We start from the raw sequence: 15,415 nt of genomic DNA, 5'->3' as shown, positions 1-15,415 counted from the left end.
GAGGACTGCACATTGATTTCGACCATAAAATACTTAAAAGATTTTGTCCAAACTCTGTAAAATGTGCTAAGGATTTGGGACATAATGATACACCATTGTTTGGTTTAACTGAGGAATGTAATCAAAAGGGTATAGATCAGTGAGACAAACCCAAACTCAGACAAAAAGAAACATATAGCCCTACTTGACATCTTAACTAAGCATGATCCAAGCACAAACTTTTTACTTAACCACTTATCAATTCCCCATGAACATGTCACATGAGTAACAATGCCGAAGTCCGTGTTTTGGCACTTCCCAAGTGAACGAAAACTAGACATCACAAAGCTACAGCGTTACCACATGGATACATCTTCTAAGGTAGCACAGACTCTGTCTGGTTCTTTACAAGCCAGCTCACATTAACTAGCAAAATCATATTTAGGAAATGAAATGATAAGTTTTTTCCGCAAGGTGACAATCAAGCCTTGCCAGCCTTCAAACACCAAAATAGTATACGTGAAAGTACAAAAACTAAGTAATCCAAATGCCACTGTCAATACTTGTTCTGAGAGCTGAGATCCACCATTAGATGCTTAAAACTTGAGCTGAACTTAGATTGTGAGTTGAGGATATTCGCAGTATGAGGTTGATGGTACAATCTACAGTTAGAAAATGACATGAAACACGAAAGCTACCTAAGAAGCTGACAGGGGTATTGGTTTTACAGCACTCAGGATTCGCTGAAATGCAGTCCTCACTCTTTCCTTAAGGCCTTCATCTTCACTCTCCACATCCCCACTCTGCTTGTCCAGATGCGCTACATTCCCATCCACATTTATCACCAGCTTTCCATTCTCACCAAATTTCACATCCCCAAAGAGAGAAACTAGAAGTGCATGAATGATCTTCTCTACCTTTTTCTCACTTTCTTCTTCAGTTTTCATAGCCTCTGTTTCAACCACAACCTTGGGAAATTCACGGCTTATGTTCAAGACAAGAGCAACAACGGAATCTGAAACCATGTCACTTATAGGATCCGAATTCCAGTGCAGTGAAATATGTTTATCAGATTCCTGCTTCACTGTTACTCGATCATGCAGACGTAACATGGGAATACCAGATTCCTCATCTTGTGAAGATTCCACACTCTCATATATCTGTTTCAGCCGGTGGCTTATCACACCAAACGCACCTGTGAAGGGAATTGTGATCCTCTGATTAATATTTGCTGTGGACAACTGAGAGAAAACGTGAAGATCTTCAGGTGCCATTATTTGATAAGTGAAGCCTTTCTTTACCAGAAGGCCACTAACGGTCTCACCCACTTCTGGGGTCTTCTCAGCCAGTCTCCCAATAGTTTTTGCCATTTTCTCTGAATTGAAGTACATTTCAACTGATTGACAATTCTTTGGCGTGATGATTTTGGTGTTGCGATCAGCAAACTGAGTTACAAGCTTCTGTTTGAGCCTTCCCATCTCGTTTGCTTCTCCATGAACAAGAACAATGTTTGGAGGCATTACCTCATCCAAAAACGCGCTCGTCTGAGCAAAATCAGCATGGGCAGAGAACGAAATATAATGAACTTGCATGTTAAGAGGAGCAGTGAGACCATTCATCAGAGTGACTTCCTTTGGTTCGTTGATGATGGTCTTTGCCAGTGTCCCTTCCACGACGTATCCAGGAATAACACAAGCATTTTTCTTGTCAGAGCACCACATGTCAAATAGTTGACGCGATAACCCACTTTGAAGCCCGCTGGGACTAGCCATAACGACTGATGGACCGACATCATTAAAATTCTCAATACTCTTTAGCGGTGAAATATGCTTGAAGTCAAAAGGATTTGATGATGCAAATTGGCTACGGATCCTCTCATTCATGGAATTGATATATGTTTGATAAACAGCCATACACTTCTTTGCAAGAGGGGAAGCATAGTATATAGGAATATTATGGAGCTCAGGGTGGTTGGACCAGTACTCGTCAAGGATCAACAGAAGTTCTTGAGCACGACCAAGAGCAAATGCAGGGATAAGGACTCTACCTCCTTGAGAAATAGTAGAATGGATGACATCAGTGAAGCGTTTCTCCCGAATATGACGAGGTTGATGAAGCTGCACTCCATAAGTGGACTCAATTATGCAGATATCAGGTGAGAACTGAGGAATCTCTGCAGCTCGGAGATGCCTATCTTCTTCACGGGAATAATCACCTGTGTAAAGGACTCGTACCCCAGCAATATCGACCATGAACATTGCAGCACCAAGAACATGGCCAGCAGTATAACACCAAAATCGAATCCCATTCACCTCAAGAGTTTGGTGGAAATCAATTACCTACAGGTAAAAGTAGGTAACATGGTTTACATGCATTAGGATGAATAGTATAGAAATAATGCATGCATGGAACTTCATAGAACAGCACAAAAAGTAACAATTTCGCCAGTTCATTTACATCGAATAATTAACATTCCATTAAAATACCTTATTTTCACATGAAACACAACCCAACATATCCATGACAAATTATTTGCCATGTCCAATAGACCAGAAAACATCAAGTGATCATCCTAGGACAAAATCTCTAGAATAGATACTATAAGTATACAACACATATAGCAAACTGCATGACGCATAAGTACTGAGTTAACTGGTTTATCAATCGAGATCACTAGTTTATCCAGCTTCTCACACACATGCCACAACTGGGGATAAATAAACTATATCGGACATAAAAGCGGCAGAGACGGCTATAGCTGCAACAGAAGAAGGATTCTGTGCTTGATCTTAAAGGAGACAAAACCTATATCAGCTCGATACTGAACTTGATTCTTTGAAAGGTAACATATGGGGAATGGTGGGTTCTAAGCATATGGAGAATCGGCAGTGCACCTAAAGACAAAAAACAATTGAAATCTACTGAGCCTGCAACAATTATTCTGCTTCTTCACCAATGATATCATTCTTTCTAGAAACAGTATAATTCAACAAGTTGATCACCAAGGAGCATTCCCCCAGGCAAACATCAGCAAGCAAATTTGTGTAGCATGAAGAATGGGCTCAACAAATGAAGGAAATACCTCAATCTTATCCATTGAGCGGAATATATCCTGTTCATCGAAAAGCATATCTTCAACTGAGACCTTGCTCACTTTTACATAATCTGACAAAAGCAGCTTGTATATAGCCTTCGTAGCATGAGTCATGAAGACACGACCTTTAAATGTAGTCTGGAAAAATGAGAGCATGTCGGGTCATCGGTATTAAAGTAAGATTCAATAATTAAAGAACCTTTTCACTCTAATATAGCAGCAAACCTTTTCCAAAAAGTATGGTAAGGAAGCTGCATGATCCAAGTGGAAGCTGCGAGCAGTCAACATCGACTTGTAAAGACCAGAGACCTTTACTGTGGAAGCTAAATATGAGAGGGAGGCGTAGAAGTATAAATCAGCAATAATGCAAGCCAGCGAGAAGCCCATCCTAAACTTTATGGGCATTGGTGCTGATAATTAAATAACAGCGCAATGAATCCAACTAGAAAGGGATCCAAGACTAAAGGGCAAGGATGAATTCCTTTGGCAGGTCGTAAGAAGAAAGATCCTTTCTTCAAGAAAATTATGAGCAAACACCAGAAAAGGTAACTGCACAAAATGGAATGAGCGGCCCTCCTCACAAAAGGTAAGTCAAGGACAATAAAGAAGGCAGATAACACATACTGAGTAATTAGGAGGACATCAATTGTCGAAGGGTCAATCTCATCGAAGTACGGAAGAGCAGCCATGCCAGAGTAAGCAGGATGAATTCCACAATCGAACTGTCATCCACATACAACAATTACGAAAAGATCACGAGAGACACCAACCCATGTCGGCTAAAACTCTAAACCGGAAAACTCATGCAAACCAAGAAGAAGCAGTACCAACACAGTCTTCCCTTTGAAAGACATGTATACACAGGACCGACCCACTTCATTGCCAGCACCGAGAGGAGTAATGATCAGCTGGTCGCCTTCTCTCCCGGCCGGCGGATCCCGCCTCTTCAGAGACGGCGCCTGTCCTACCGAAGCCATATATGGCAAGAAAATATCCGCAACAGGCCCTTCAAATTCACCAAAAACGAACTGCCCTGTGTTGAAAAAAAGAAGGAACTGCTCAAACAACAGGCAAGAACACAACACTCGAAGCCAAACCCGAAAATGTACAAACTCAAGATGAACAAACAAGAACCCATAAACAAATAACACGCATGAAAATTCATATCACTGCCACCACCTACCAAGAAAACCCAACTGGAAGGAAATTACCCATCTCGAAATTTCAGAACTTTGGGTGGGGGGGAAACGAAGATGACAGTTAAGCTCGTGCAGACGCTTAAACTCAAAAGAGTAACATGGGGTTTTACATGCATCGGTTCGAAAGATCAAAATTCAAGTAATGGGTCCTCTTGTTCCTTTTCTCCAGTCGTAACAAGAACGAAAAGCAGCTTGAAATGTAGGCGAGAGAGACTTACAGAATTACAGAGATTGTCAAAATGCAGAGAGAGAGAGCAAGCGAGCACAGTTGAGCTAAAGCCCTAAGTGCTTGCTTGCCTACTACCCCAACGTTTAATGAAATTATTCTTATTAAATTGACTATATTACCAATAACTATGACTTATGGAAATTTCAACTCCTACTCAAGTTCCACTATTTTGTGAACTTATTATTCTAAATTTGGAATACGCGCATGGAAGTTATAAAATTTGTCGCGAAAGTGCGTTGAGTCTTAAAATTTTCAAAAGAGGTGATCAATCCCTAAAAATTGTCAAATTGATATAATCAAGTTATTTCGGTAACTTCGTCAATTTGACTAACGGACAATACTGACGTGTCATTTTTTTCATCATAATCTCTCTCTTTTACGTGGTATTTTTATTTTTTTGTTCCTAAAATCTTACTTAAATTAGATTAAAAAAATGAAAAATGCTAAAATTTATTTTTTTTAAAAAGTCACAGGGCCCTCACCGATTTGCCGCTGCTGCAGCCCATCACTAGAAATGGCTGGCGAAGGTCGTCAAGACCTCGCCATTGTATGGTGACCGTCACGGACCACCCCAAGGACCGAAAGATCTGAAACAGACCTTCATCTCCAATCAGCTTTTCTTGCAAGTTGAGTGTTATTTAGGGGTGTGTAACGGTCTTGGTCCAACTCGAAAATAAAATTGGACCGGCCAGTTCTGGGCGGTTCCCGATTCCAAAATTTTGGAACAAGAAATAATTAGTCTAGTTTTCAATTCCTAGGGAGGAACCGGATCAAATCAGCAAGACTAACCCAAACTATATTATTTTTGTATTTAGTAAGGGCAAAAGGTACATATTTTTTGTGGGAGTAATATCTTCTTTTACAAGTAATTTCCATGTAATTAGTAATTTCATCATATACTAAAATAACTTTCAATATCTTTTGAAACTTTTGAGAAAGAAAATAAAACATTCAAAATAAATAAAGACGACCAGTTCATGGGACAACTCCAGAACCGCATCGGAATCGGTCAGTCCGATTCCAGGGTGGGCAGGATCAATTCCCTAGAACTGATCGTGCCCGGATTGATTCTCGAATTCCGAGTGGGAACCGACCTTCCTTGAAACGATCATCTCTAATGTTATTTCATAAAAATGAGCTTGCCAAAAGCCTCTCGAGTTTAACAAATGACGGCGGAACGCCAGGCAACACCGATTTTCGGTTTTCACCCTTCATCTTTAACACGAAAGACCCCAAATCGGTACCTCCAAGCAAAGCTTCGCATGCCTTCACCAAAAGAGGCCTCGCCTCCTTCCTGCTATGCACGCAACAAGAGAGAAAAACGGGGGAGAAAAAAACACAAAAGAGCAAACAGCAGTCCCATTAATGAATTCCTAAATTCAACATTCGACAAACGACACAAGCTCAAGGAGTCGAACTTTGAGGACATGAGAATCATTTTCACCAAAAAATCCACAAAAACCAGTTAAGCCTAGATCTTGCTTTTTACTTGGTGGGAACGAAATGCGAAGTGGAACGAACACTCGCCTGGTGACGCTGAGCGGCGACTCTTTCGGAGTCCGTCGAGAACGAGAGGATTCTTCGCCCCGTGTTTCCGCTTCTTCCCGCTCGAACCGCCATTACCGACTTTTGGAGGGACCGGAATCGAAGAAGCGAGTATAGTATGCAGAAGGAGAGATGCCGAACCGTGTCAGAACGCGATGCCTCGCCCGAGGCCAGCGAGGGTCGCCGAACGTCGGTGAGGCCCTAGTGACATCTGTGGGCCCTTTCCAACGTCGGGCGGCAACGGCGGCCCACCGGCAAGGTCCCGTGGCTTTTTTTTTATATAGCTTTGGTTCCTTTTTTTAATAAATATAAGTCTTTTTCATTTTTTTGATTAATTTAATTAAGATGTAAAATTAAAAAAAAACTAGGATTTGGGCCAAAATGAGATCGCTTTGGTTTTACACTTCATGCTTTAGCTAAAGTGATCACCACGTAGGAAAGAGAAACTAATAAAAAAAACGACACATCTACATTTTCCGTTAGATATATTGACGGAGTTAGTAAAATGACTTTATTGCACTTTTTGAAAGTTTTATGATTCAATCGCACTCTCGTGTCGTGTTTTAGGATTTTGGTGCAGTTATCGCTTTATATTTTTCTAACATTTCTCTCATCAATCTAATTTTTTGTTGGAGTCATCAAACATTTACACATATCGCATAGCGGAGTCTTGTTATTATTACCAATGACTACAACTTATCAAATATTTCTGTTTTCAGTTTTTTTTTCATAAGTTTATTTATATCGTAAGTTATTTTTGGGAAAAAGGACACCACAATTGTTATAATTTTAGCACAACGCACACTTGAGAGCCATAACTTTTTTTTTCGATCACTTAAATGCTATAACTTTTTTTTCCGATCACTTGGTTGCTATATAACTTTTCATTCGATCACTTGAGTATATAACTTTTTTTTTCCGTCCACTTAAGTGTCAAGTGTTCACTTGAGTACCATAACTTTCAATCGATCACTTAAGGCGCGCATGATAACCATTATGTTTCTCTATTTTTTTATTTTTCTTTTCCTAAGAACAAATTTAGAATAGAAATCCGTTTGGTAACGCAATTTTATTTTTCTATTTCTAGAACAAAATTATATTCCAAAAATAGTATTTGAGCATAAATGAGAAGTAAAATTTTTCTACTTCTCTATTTTTGGAACAAAAAGATAAATAAAAACTCTTCTCATCGCACATCCTCACCTCCCACTGCCCGCCGTCGCCACCGCCCTCATCCGTTGTTGCCCTCCGCCGATCGTCACCCTTCGCCTGCCACCGGCCGCCGCCCCCCCACCTATCGACGCCTGTTGATGAATGGAAAAAATCGTGAGAGGGATATTTTATCGAACGAACTTCTGTTCCGAGGAGAGAAATTCTATTTCGTTATCAAACGCCTATCTTTGATGAGAAATTCGTCCACGAAATAGAAATAGAAATGTCATAAATTAATTTTTGAAACAGAATGATAATCATTCGCGTCCTTAAATGTGAAATTTTAAAAACGTTCACTTAAATGCCAGAAATCCAACGTGGCATATCATTGTGGTGAAGTTTTTAAAAAGTTAAAACTAAATTTAAGTTTAGGGACAACATTAAACATTTTTATACAGTTCACAGATTAAATTGAATATGTACCAAATGTCTAGAGACCCTATTGAATAAATTAAAAGTTCATGGGCCACATTGCATATTTGGCTAAAGTTCATGGACCACATTGAACAAATTTGAAGTTCAGGGATGACATTTCACATCGGGTCAAAGTTCAGTGACCATTTGTGTCATTTACCCAACTTATATTACAAAAAATTTGATTTTTTATTGGACTTACAGTACTATGTTTAAGTAAATAATAATTAAATTACAATTTAATTAAAATCATAGAGCATTAGCATTTTGTTTAGCTTTATTTTCTACTTTTTGAATAAACTTCTTTCAGATATTAGTTTTTTCGTTGTACGCTAGACATCATTTTTTTTGTTCATGTTCTGTGTGCTTAGGAAACAGTCTTTTCGCCAAATATTAATCTTACACCTCCATAAAGGACGATGTTCCTCCATAAACCTGTACATAATCATTAAACAAATCTCATCTTAGCTCTTACATCACACCTCATATTATTAGCGTATTGCCTATTCAGAGATATGCAAATAGACATGCTTGCACAAAGCGCGGACTAAGTAACTAGTGAAATCTAATCTCCAATCGTGCCGGTACCTGTGTTGTTTAAGGTTCTCATGTACTTCACGGGAATGTCTTTAGAACTTATTCAAATAGTGGTTCTTTGGGTTTGACGTCGAATGTGTATTCGGTACTTCTCGAGTAGTCCGGAACCCGCCCCGCTACCATTGATTTGTGCAGTAAGAGGTGTGGGTTCAGTGACATGAACAATGAAAGAAAACTAGTGGAGAACGTAGGTCAGAGAAAGGCCTCAACTCGTTGATCATTGTGTTATATCATTGACATTAGTACAAGTTGGTCATGATCTTCAAAGGCCTAAATTCATGCAACTATGTGGTCAAATGTTGGCAAATGTTACAAAAGATGATCATGATCCGGTGGTATAATTGACCATTCATCAAAATACAAATACATCGATTTCTAAAGCATTTGCGATCACCATACTCGAGTTGTATACTTGTCGTTCAGTATGGGAGGGAAGTACACAAGTTGGTGTTAGTTAAGGGATGCTGTTCATTTAACAGGGCTTGTCATTTGCAATATACAACATGTAGCAGAGGATTTGGGACATATTGATAAACCATTGTTTGGTTTAACTAAGAGAATTGTAATCAGAAGGGTACAGATCAGCGAGACAAACCCGAACTCAGGTAAAAAGAAGCATATAGCCCCACTTGACATCTTAACTAAGCATGACCAAGCTCAAACTTTTTACTCAACTACTCATCAATTCCCCATCAACTCGTCACAGGAGTTACAATAACAGTCCGCGAATTGGCCATTCCTTGGTACATGAAAACTAGACATCACAAAGCCACAGCATTACCACATGGATGCATCTTCTCATGTAGCACAGATGTCTTCACAAAGCTGCTCGCATGAACTAGGAAAATTGTATTTAGGAAAGGAAATGGCAAGTTTTTTCCACAAGGTGAAAATCGAGCCTTGCCGGCCTTCAGACACCAAAACTAAATACGTAAAAGCACAAAAAACTGAGTAATCCAACACAACTGTTGATGCTTGTTCTTAGAGCTGAGATCCAACTTTAGATGCTTAAAACTTGGGCTGAACTTAGATTGTGAGTTGAGGATATACATACCATGAGCTAGATGCTTCAATCTACAGTTAGAAAATGACCTGAAACAAGAAAGCTACAAGAAACATGAAAGATACCTAAGAACCTGACAGGGGTATTGGTTTTACAGCACTCTGGATTCGCCGAAATGCAGTCCTTACCCTTTCCTTAAGGCCTTCATTTTCACTCTCCACTTCCCCACTCTGCTTGTCCAGATGCGCTACATTCCCATCCACATTTATCACCAACTTCCCATTCTCACCAAACTTCACATCACCAAAGAGAGAAACTAGAAGTGCATGAATGATCTTCTCTACCCTTTTCTCACTTTCTTCTTCAGTTTTCATGGCCTCTGTTTCAACCACAACCTTCGGAATCTCACGGCTTATGTTCAAGACAAGAGCAACAACAGAATCTGAAACCATGTCACTTATAGGATCCGATGTCCAGTGCAGTGAAATATGTTTATCAGATTCCTGCTTCACTGTTACTCGATCATGTACACGTAACATGGGCATGCCAGATTCATCGTCTACTGAAGATTCCACACTTTCATATATCTGCTTCAGTCGGTGGCTTATTACACCAAAAGCACCTGCATAAGGAATCATGATCCTCTGATTAATAGTTGATGTGGACAACTGAGAGAAAACATGAAGATCTTCAGGTGCCATTATTTGATAAGTGAAGCCTTTCTTTACCAGAAGGCCACTTGCAGTCTCACCCATTTCTGGGGTCATCTCAGCCAGCCTCCCAATAGTTTTTGCCATTTTCTCTGAATTGAAGTACATTTCAACTGATTGACAATTCTTTGGCATCATGATTTTGGTGTTGCGATCAGCAAACTGAGTCACAAGCTTCTGTTTGAGCCTTCCCATCTCATGTGCTTCTCCATGAACAAGAACAATGTTTGGAGGCATTACCTCATCCAAAAACGCGCTCGTCTGAGCAAAATCAGCATGGGCAGAGAAGGAAATATAATGAACTTGCATGTTAAGAGGAGCAGTGAGACCATTCATCAGAGTGACTTCCTTTGGTTCATTGATGAGTGTCTTTGCCAGAGTCCCTTCCACGACATATCCAGGAAGAACACAAGCATTCTTCTTATCAGAGCACCACATGTCAAATAGTTGACGCGATAACCCACTTTGAAGCGAGCCGGGACTAGCCATAATGACCGATGGACCGACGTCAGTAAAATTCTCAATACTCTTTAGTGGCGAAATATGCTTGAAGTCAAAAGGATTTGATGATGCAAATTGGCTTCGGATCCTCTCATTCATGGAATTGATATATGTTTGATAAACAGCCATACACTTCTTTGCAAGAGGGGAAGCATAATATATAGGAACACTATGGAGCTCAGGGTGGTTGGACCAGAACTCGTCAAGGATCAACAGAAGTTCTTGAGCACGACCAAGAGCATATGCAGGGATAAGGACTCTACCTCCTTGAGAAACAGTAGAATGGATGACATCAGTGAACCGTTTCTCCCGAATATGACGAGGTTGATGAAGCTGAACTCCATAAGTGGACTCAATAATGCAGATATCAGGTGAGAACTGAGGAATCTCTGCAGCTCGGAGATGCCTATCTTCTTCACGGGAATAATCACCTGTGTAAAGGACTCGTACACCAGCAATATCGACCATGAACATTGCAGCACCAAGAACATGGCCAGCTGTATAACACCAAAATCGAATACCATTCACTTCACTTGTTTGGTGGAAATCAATTACCTACAATTAGAAATAGGTAACATGATTCACATGCGTTGGGATCAATAGTATAGACATTACGCATGCAAGGAACTTCAAAGAACAGCAAAAGTAAGATGATTGCCAGTTCATTTACATTGAATAATTAACATTCCATCAGAAGACATTGTTTTTGCACGAAACACGACCCAACATATCCATGATAAGTTAATCGCCAATGTCTCATAGCACTGACAACATCGAGTGACCATTCTAAGACAAAATCCCGTAGAATAGATTCTATAAGTATACAACACATATAGCAAACTGTATGACACATAAGTATTGAGATAACTAGTTCATCCAGCTTCTCATGCAGATGCCACAACTGGGAATAAATAAACTATTTTGTACATAAAAGCGGCAGGGACAGCTTGAGTTGCAACAGAAGAAGGAGCTTGTGCTTTATCTTAAAAGAGACGAAACTCATATCAGCTCCACGCTGAACATTGATTCGTTGAAAGGTAACATCCAGGGAACGGTGGGTTCTAAGCATATGGAGAATCTGCAATTCACCTAAGCATAAAAAACAATTGCATATTACTGAGCCGGAGGAATAGCTAAAGCCTGCACATGCTTCTGACATGTAAATGGTATACACAAGCAATCCATCCATGACTGTATGAAAACCAAAATTATTATGCTTCTTCATCAATGATATCATCCCATCTAGAATCAGCAAGATTCAACAAATTGGTCACCGAGGAGTAATCCCCAAGGCAAACACTAGCAAGCAAATTTGTGTGGGATGAAGAATGGGCTCATCAAATGAAGGAAATACCTCAATCTTATCCATCGAACGCAATATATCTTGTTCATCAAACAGCATATCTTCAACTGAGACCTTGCTCACTTTTACATAATCTGACAAAAGCAGCTTGTATATAGCCTTCGTAGCATGAGTCATGAAGACACGACCTTTAAATGTAGTCTGGAAATATGAGAGCAAGTCAGGTTTATCGGTCTTAAAGTAAAATTTAATAATTAAAAGTATGTTTTTACTCAGATATAGCCGCAAACCTTTTCAAAAAAGTATGGTAAGGAAGCTGCATGATCCAAGTGGAAGCTGCAAGCAGTCAACATCGACTTATAAAGACTAGAGACCTTTACTGTGGAAGCTAAATATCAAAGTGAGGGGTAGAAATATAAATCAGCGATAATGCAAGCTAGTGAGAAGCCCATTCTAAACTTTACAGACATCGGTGCTGATAATTCGATAACAGCCCAATGGATTCAAGTAGAATGGGATCCTACTGAGGGGCAATGGCGAATTCCTTTGGCAAGTCATAGGAAGAAAGATCCTTTCTTCATGCAAATTACGAGCAAACACCAGCAATGGCAACTGCACATAATGGAATGAGTGGCCCTCCTCACCAAAGCTAAGTTGATGCTAATAAAGAAAGCAGATCACACGTACTGAGTAATTAGGAGGACGTCAATTGTCGAAGGGTCAATCTCATCAAAGTACGGAAGAGCAGCCATGCCAGAGTAAGCAGGATGAATTCCACAATCGAACTGTCATCCACATACAACAATTACGAAAAGATCACGAGAGACACCAACCCATGTTGGCTAACAACTCTAAACCGAAGAACTCATGAAAACCAAGAAAGAAGCAGTACCAACACAGTCTTCCCTTTGAAAGACATGTAGACGCAGGACCGACCCACTTCATTGCCAGCACCGAGGGGAGTAATGATCAGCTGGTCGTCTTCTCTCCCGGCCGGCGGATCCCGCCTCTTCAGAGACGGCGCCTGTCCTGTGGAAGCCATATATGGCAAGAAATATTCGCAACAGGCCCTTCAAATTCACCAAAAACGTACTGCCCTGTGGGGGGAAAAAAACAACATGTTCGAAGCTGCTCAAACAACAGGCAAGAACACAACACTCGAAGTCAAACCCGAAGATGTACAACCTCAAGATGAACAAAAAGAAACCATTAACAAATAACATGCATCAAAATTCAAATCACTGCCACCACCTACCAAGAAAACCCAACTGGGAGGAAATTGCCCATCTCGAGTTTCTGAACTTTGGGGGGGAGGGGGTGCAACGAAGTTGACAGTTAAGCTCGTGCAGATGCTTTAAACTCAAGCGAGTAGCTTGGAGTTTACATGCATCAGATCGAAAGATCCAAATTCAAGTAACGTGTCCTTGTTTTTCCTTTCTCCAGGCATAACAAGAACGAAAAGCAGATTGAAATGAAGACGAGAGAGACTTGCAGAGCTACGGAGACTGCCAAATGTCAAAGAGAGGAAAATTAAGCTACAGCCAATTGACTATATTACCAAAAATTAGAACTTAATCGAAATTTCATTTCTACGTTTTTTTTTTCTGCCTCACTCTAATTCTTATCTCACTTTCAAACTTCTGCTTTGTCTCTTTACAAAACATAGGAGTTAAACCTACACTTGAACTAAACGTCCCCACCCCAACCCTCTGAAAATGTGAGGAATCGAACTCCGCATCTATCCCTTCCCACTTGAGAAGAGTGGTTACTAAGCAACCCCCGGCAGTTGAAATTTCATTGCTACTTAACCTCCACTATTTTGCGAACTTATTATTCTAAAGGGTTAATATTACAAAAACCCCAAACTGGTACACGGTTAATAAATTTATTCAAAATTAATTTTTTAACTATCAAAAACCCTTAACTGATACACTAGTGATAAGTTTACCCTTTATTAGTTTACGTTAAATTGTATTGTAAAATTGCTGAGGTGGATGACACGTAACAGTTGACGAGTTTACTAATTTAGGGTTTTACCCCCTCTGTTTGTCACAGATTTACTCGTTTGTGGTTATTTATGGTATAATTCAATTTAACGAAGGGTAAATTTGTCATGAGTATACTGGTTTGGGGTTTTTGGTGGTTAAAAAATTAGTTTTAGATAAATTTGTCACATATGTACCAGTTTGGGATTTTTTATGGTCAAAAAATTAGTTTATAGTAAATTTGTCACAAGTGTACTAGTTCGGAGTTTTTCGTGTGGTATTAACAATATTCTAAATTTGGAATAAGTGCATCAAAAGTCGTAAAACTTACCGTAAAAGTGTGATTAGGTCTTAAAACTTTAAAAAAGTGCAATCAAATTCTAAAACTTGTCAAATCAATGCAATCAAGTTTTTTTGTTAACTTTGCCTAAAATGCTAACCTATCATTTTTTTCATTATATTCTCTCTCCTATGAGGCATTTTTGTTGATCTTCTTCCCTAAATCTTACGTAAATTAGATTAAAAAATGAAAAGGCTAAAATTTATTGGAAAAAAAAAACCCAAACTAAAAAGAAAAGTCACAAGGCCCTCGCCGGTGGGCCGCGACCACAGCCCATCACCGGAAATGTCCGGCAACCCTCACCAGCCTAGGATTTGAGAGATATCAAACAGACCTCCATCTCCGATCAACTTTTCTTGCAAGAAGTCGAGTGTTATCTTGTACAAAGGAGCTTGCTAGAGCCACCCGGTTCAATCGACGGCGGCGGAACACGAGGCGACGCCGGCTTCGGGCCTTCCACGGGATCGATTTCGCCCTTCATCTTCAACATGAAAGGCCTCACATCAGTAGCTCCAAGTAATGCTTCATGTGCCTTAACCAAAATAGGCCTGGCATCCTGCTTGCTATGCATGCAACATGAGAGAAAAACAGGGGAAAGAAAAAGAGAGCAAGGAGCACTCCCATTAATCCCCTCATTCGGAAACCTCGCGAAATTCCCTAATTTAATAAGCCTAGATCTCTCTCTCGCTCTCTTTTGCATAGTTTCTTGTTTTTAATAAATGTTAGTCTTTTCCTTTTTTTAATCTAATTTAAGTAAGATTTGAGATTATCAAACTAAGATTTGGTCCAAAACGACCAGATTTGAGATTGTAAAACTAAAGATTTGGTCCAAAACTACGTTGTTTGGGTATTATACTTCATGCTTTAGTTAAAGTAATCATCATGTATAAGAGAGAAAATAATTAAAAAAATGACACCTCATCATTTTTCGTTAGATGAATTAACAGAGTTTACGGAATGACTTAGTTAGACCAAATCGACAAATTTAAGGGTTTGATTGCACTTTTTGAAAGTTTTAGAACTTAATCGTACTCCCATGATAAGACGTTTTAGCACTTCTGATATACTTATTCCTTTTCTTACCGATATAAATTGATGTTACAGCCATCAAACATTTACGCGCAGCGCGCATTGGAGTCTCGTTATTCTTACCAACCACTTTAACTTATAAAATATATATTTGTTTTCATTGATTCTTTCCATAAATATATTTATAATGTAAATTATCTTTTTTTTGGCGGAAAACGAGTCTTGGGTTCCAAATTCCCAATATTTTAGAATAAGGATGACTAGCTAAAATAGAA

General features: G+C 39.5%; 2 protein-coding genes across 9 annotated transcripts; both read right to left on the bottom strand.

The window, feature by feature from the left end:
* Window positions 1-396: 396 nt before the first annotated feature.
* LOC115663506 (cleavage and polyadenylation specificity factor subunit 3-I) lies at window positions 397-13,072 on the bottom strand. 6 transcript variants are annotated; one of them, XM_056317406.1, is made up of 6 exons: window positions 13,042-13,072; window positions 3,901-4,106; window positions 3,698-3,795; window positions 3,299-3,344; window positions 3,062-3,211; window positions 397-2,318 (listed from the first exon to the last, which is right to left on the bottom strand). In XM_056317406.1, the coding sequence occupies exons 2-6, from the start codon at window positions 4,048-4,050 to the stop codon at window positions 678-680; spliced, it is 2,085 nt and encodes a 694-aa protein (XP_056173381.1). In that variant the 5' UTR covers window positions 4,051-4,106; window positions 13,042-13,072; the 3' UTR covers window positions 397-677. The 6 variants fall into 6 exon arrangements, with proteins under 6 accessions (XP_056173381.1, XP_056173379.1, XP_056173382.1 ...); XM_056317404.1 differs by lacking the exon at window positions 13,042-13,072 and adding an exon at window positions 4,491-4,576; XM_056317407.1 differs by lacking the exon at window positions 13,042-13,072 and adding an exon at window positions 4,491-4,509 and having other exon boundaries at window positions 3,901-4,101.
* LOC115663472 (cleavage and polyadenylation specificity factor subunit 3-I-like) lies at window positions 8,871-13,181 on the bottom strand. Of its 3 annotated transcripts, none has more exons than XM_056317412.1 (7): window positions 12,679-12,695; window positions 12,474-12,571; window positions 12,255-12,398; window positions 12,077-12,122; window positions 11,838-11,987; window positions 11,411-11,561; window positions 8,871-10,980 (listed from the first exon to the last, which is right to left on the bottom strand). In XM_056317412.1, the coding sequence occupies exons 5-7, from the start codon at window positions 11,961-11,963 to the stop codon at window positions 9,398-9,400; spliced, it is 1,860 nt and encodes a 619-aa protein (XP_056173387.1). In that variant the 5' UTR covers window positions 11,964-11,987; window positions 12,077-12,122; window positions 12,255-12,398; window positions 12,474-12,571; window positions 12,679-12,695; the 3' UTR covers window positions 8,871-9,397. The 3 variants fall into 3 exon arrangements, with proteins under 3 accessions (XP_056173387.1, XP_056173388.1, XP_030441332.1); XM_056317413.1 differs by having other exon boundaries at window positions 12,311-12,398; XM_030585472.2 differs by lacking the exons at window positions 11,411-11,561; window positions 12,255-12,398 and adding an exon at window positions 13,042-13,181 and having other exon boundaries at window positions 8,871-11,038; window positions 12,679-12,883.
* Between the last annotated feature and the right edge of the window lie 2,234 nt (window positions 13,182-15,415).

This window comes from Syzygium oleosum, unplaced genomic scaffold (assembly GCF_021117445.2).
Source record: "Syzygium oleosum isolate NSW1041296 unplaced genomic scaffold, Sole_v2.1 Sole_v2.13, whole genome shotgun sequence".
Classification (NCBI taxonomy): domain Eukaryota; kingdom Viridiplantae; phylum Streptophyta; class Magnoliopsida; order Myrtales; family Myrtaceae; genus Syzygium; species Syzygium oleosum.
This window is presented reverse-complemented; position numbering and strand designations above follow the sequence as displayed.

Bases quoted from the DNA above. Each gene is read 5' to 3' on its own strand.
- LOC115663506 (XM_056317406.1), bottom strand. From the start codon at position 4,050: ATGGCTTCGGTAGGACAGGCGCCGTCTCTGAAGAGGCGGGATCCGCCG. The intron at 3,345-3,697 runs GTATGTGTTATC...GACTGCTCGCAG, and splicing joins GATGTCCTCCTAATTACTCA to CTTCCACTTGGATCATGCAG. The intron at 2,319-3,061 runs GTATTTCCTTCA...TTTTACCTGTAG, and splicing joins GCTCAATGGATAAGATTGAG to GTAATTGATTTCCACCAAAC.
- LOC115663472 (XM_030585472.2), bottom strand. From the start codon at position 12,828: ATGGCTTCCACAGGACAGGCGCCGTCTCTGAAGAGGCGGGATCCGCCG. The intron at 12,572-12,678 runs GTACTGCTTCTT...TGTGGATGACAG, and splicing joins TCAAAGGGAAGACTGTGTTG to TTCGATTGTGGAATTCATCC. The intron at 11,039-11,837 runs GTATTTCCTTCA...TTCTAATTGTAG, and splicing joins GTTCGATGGATAAGATTGAG to GTAATTGATTTCCACCAAAC.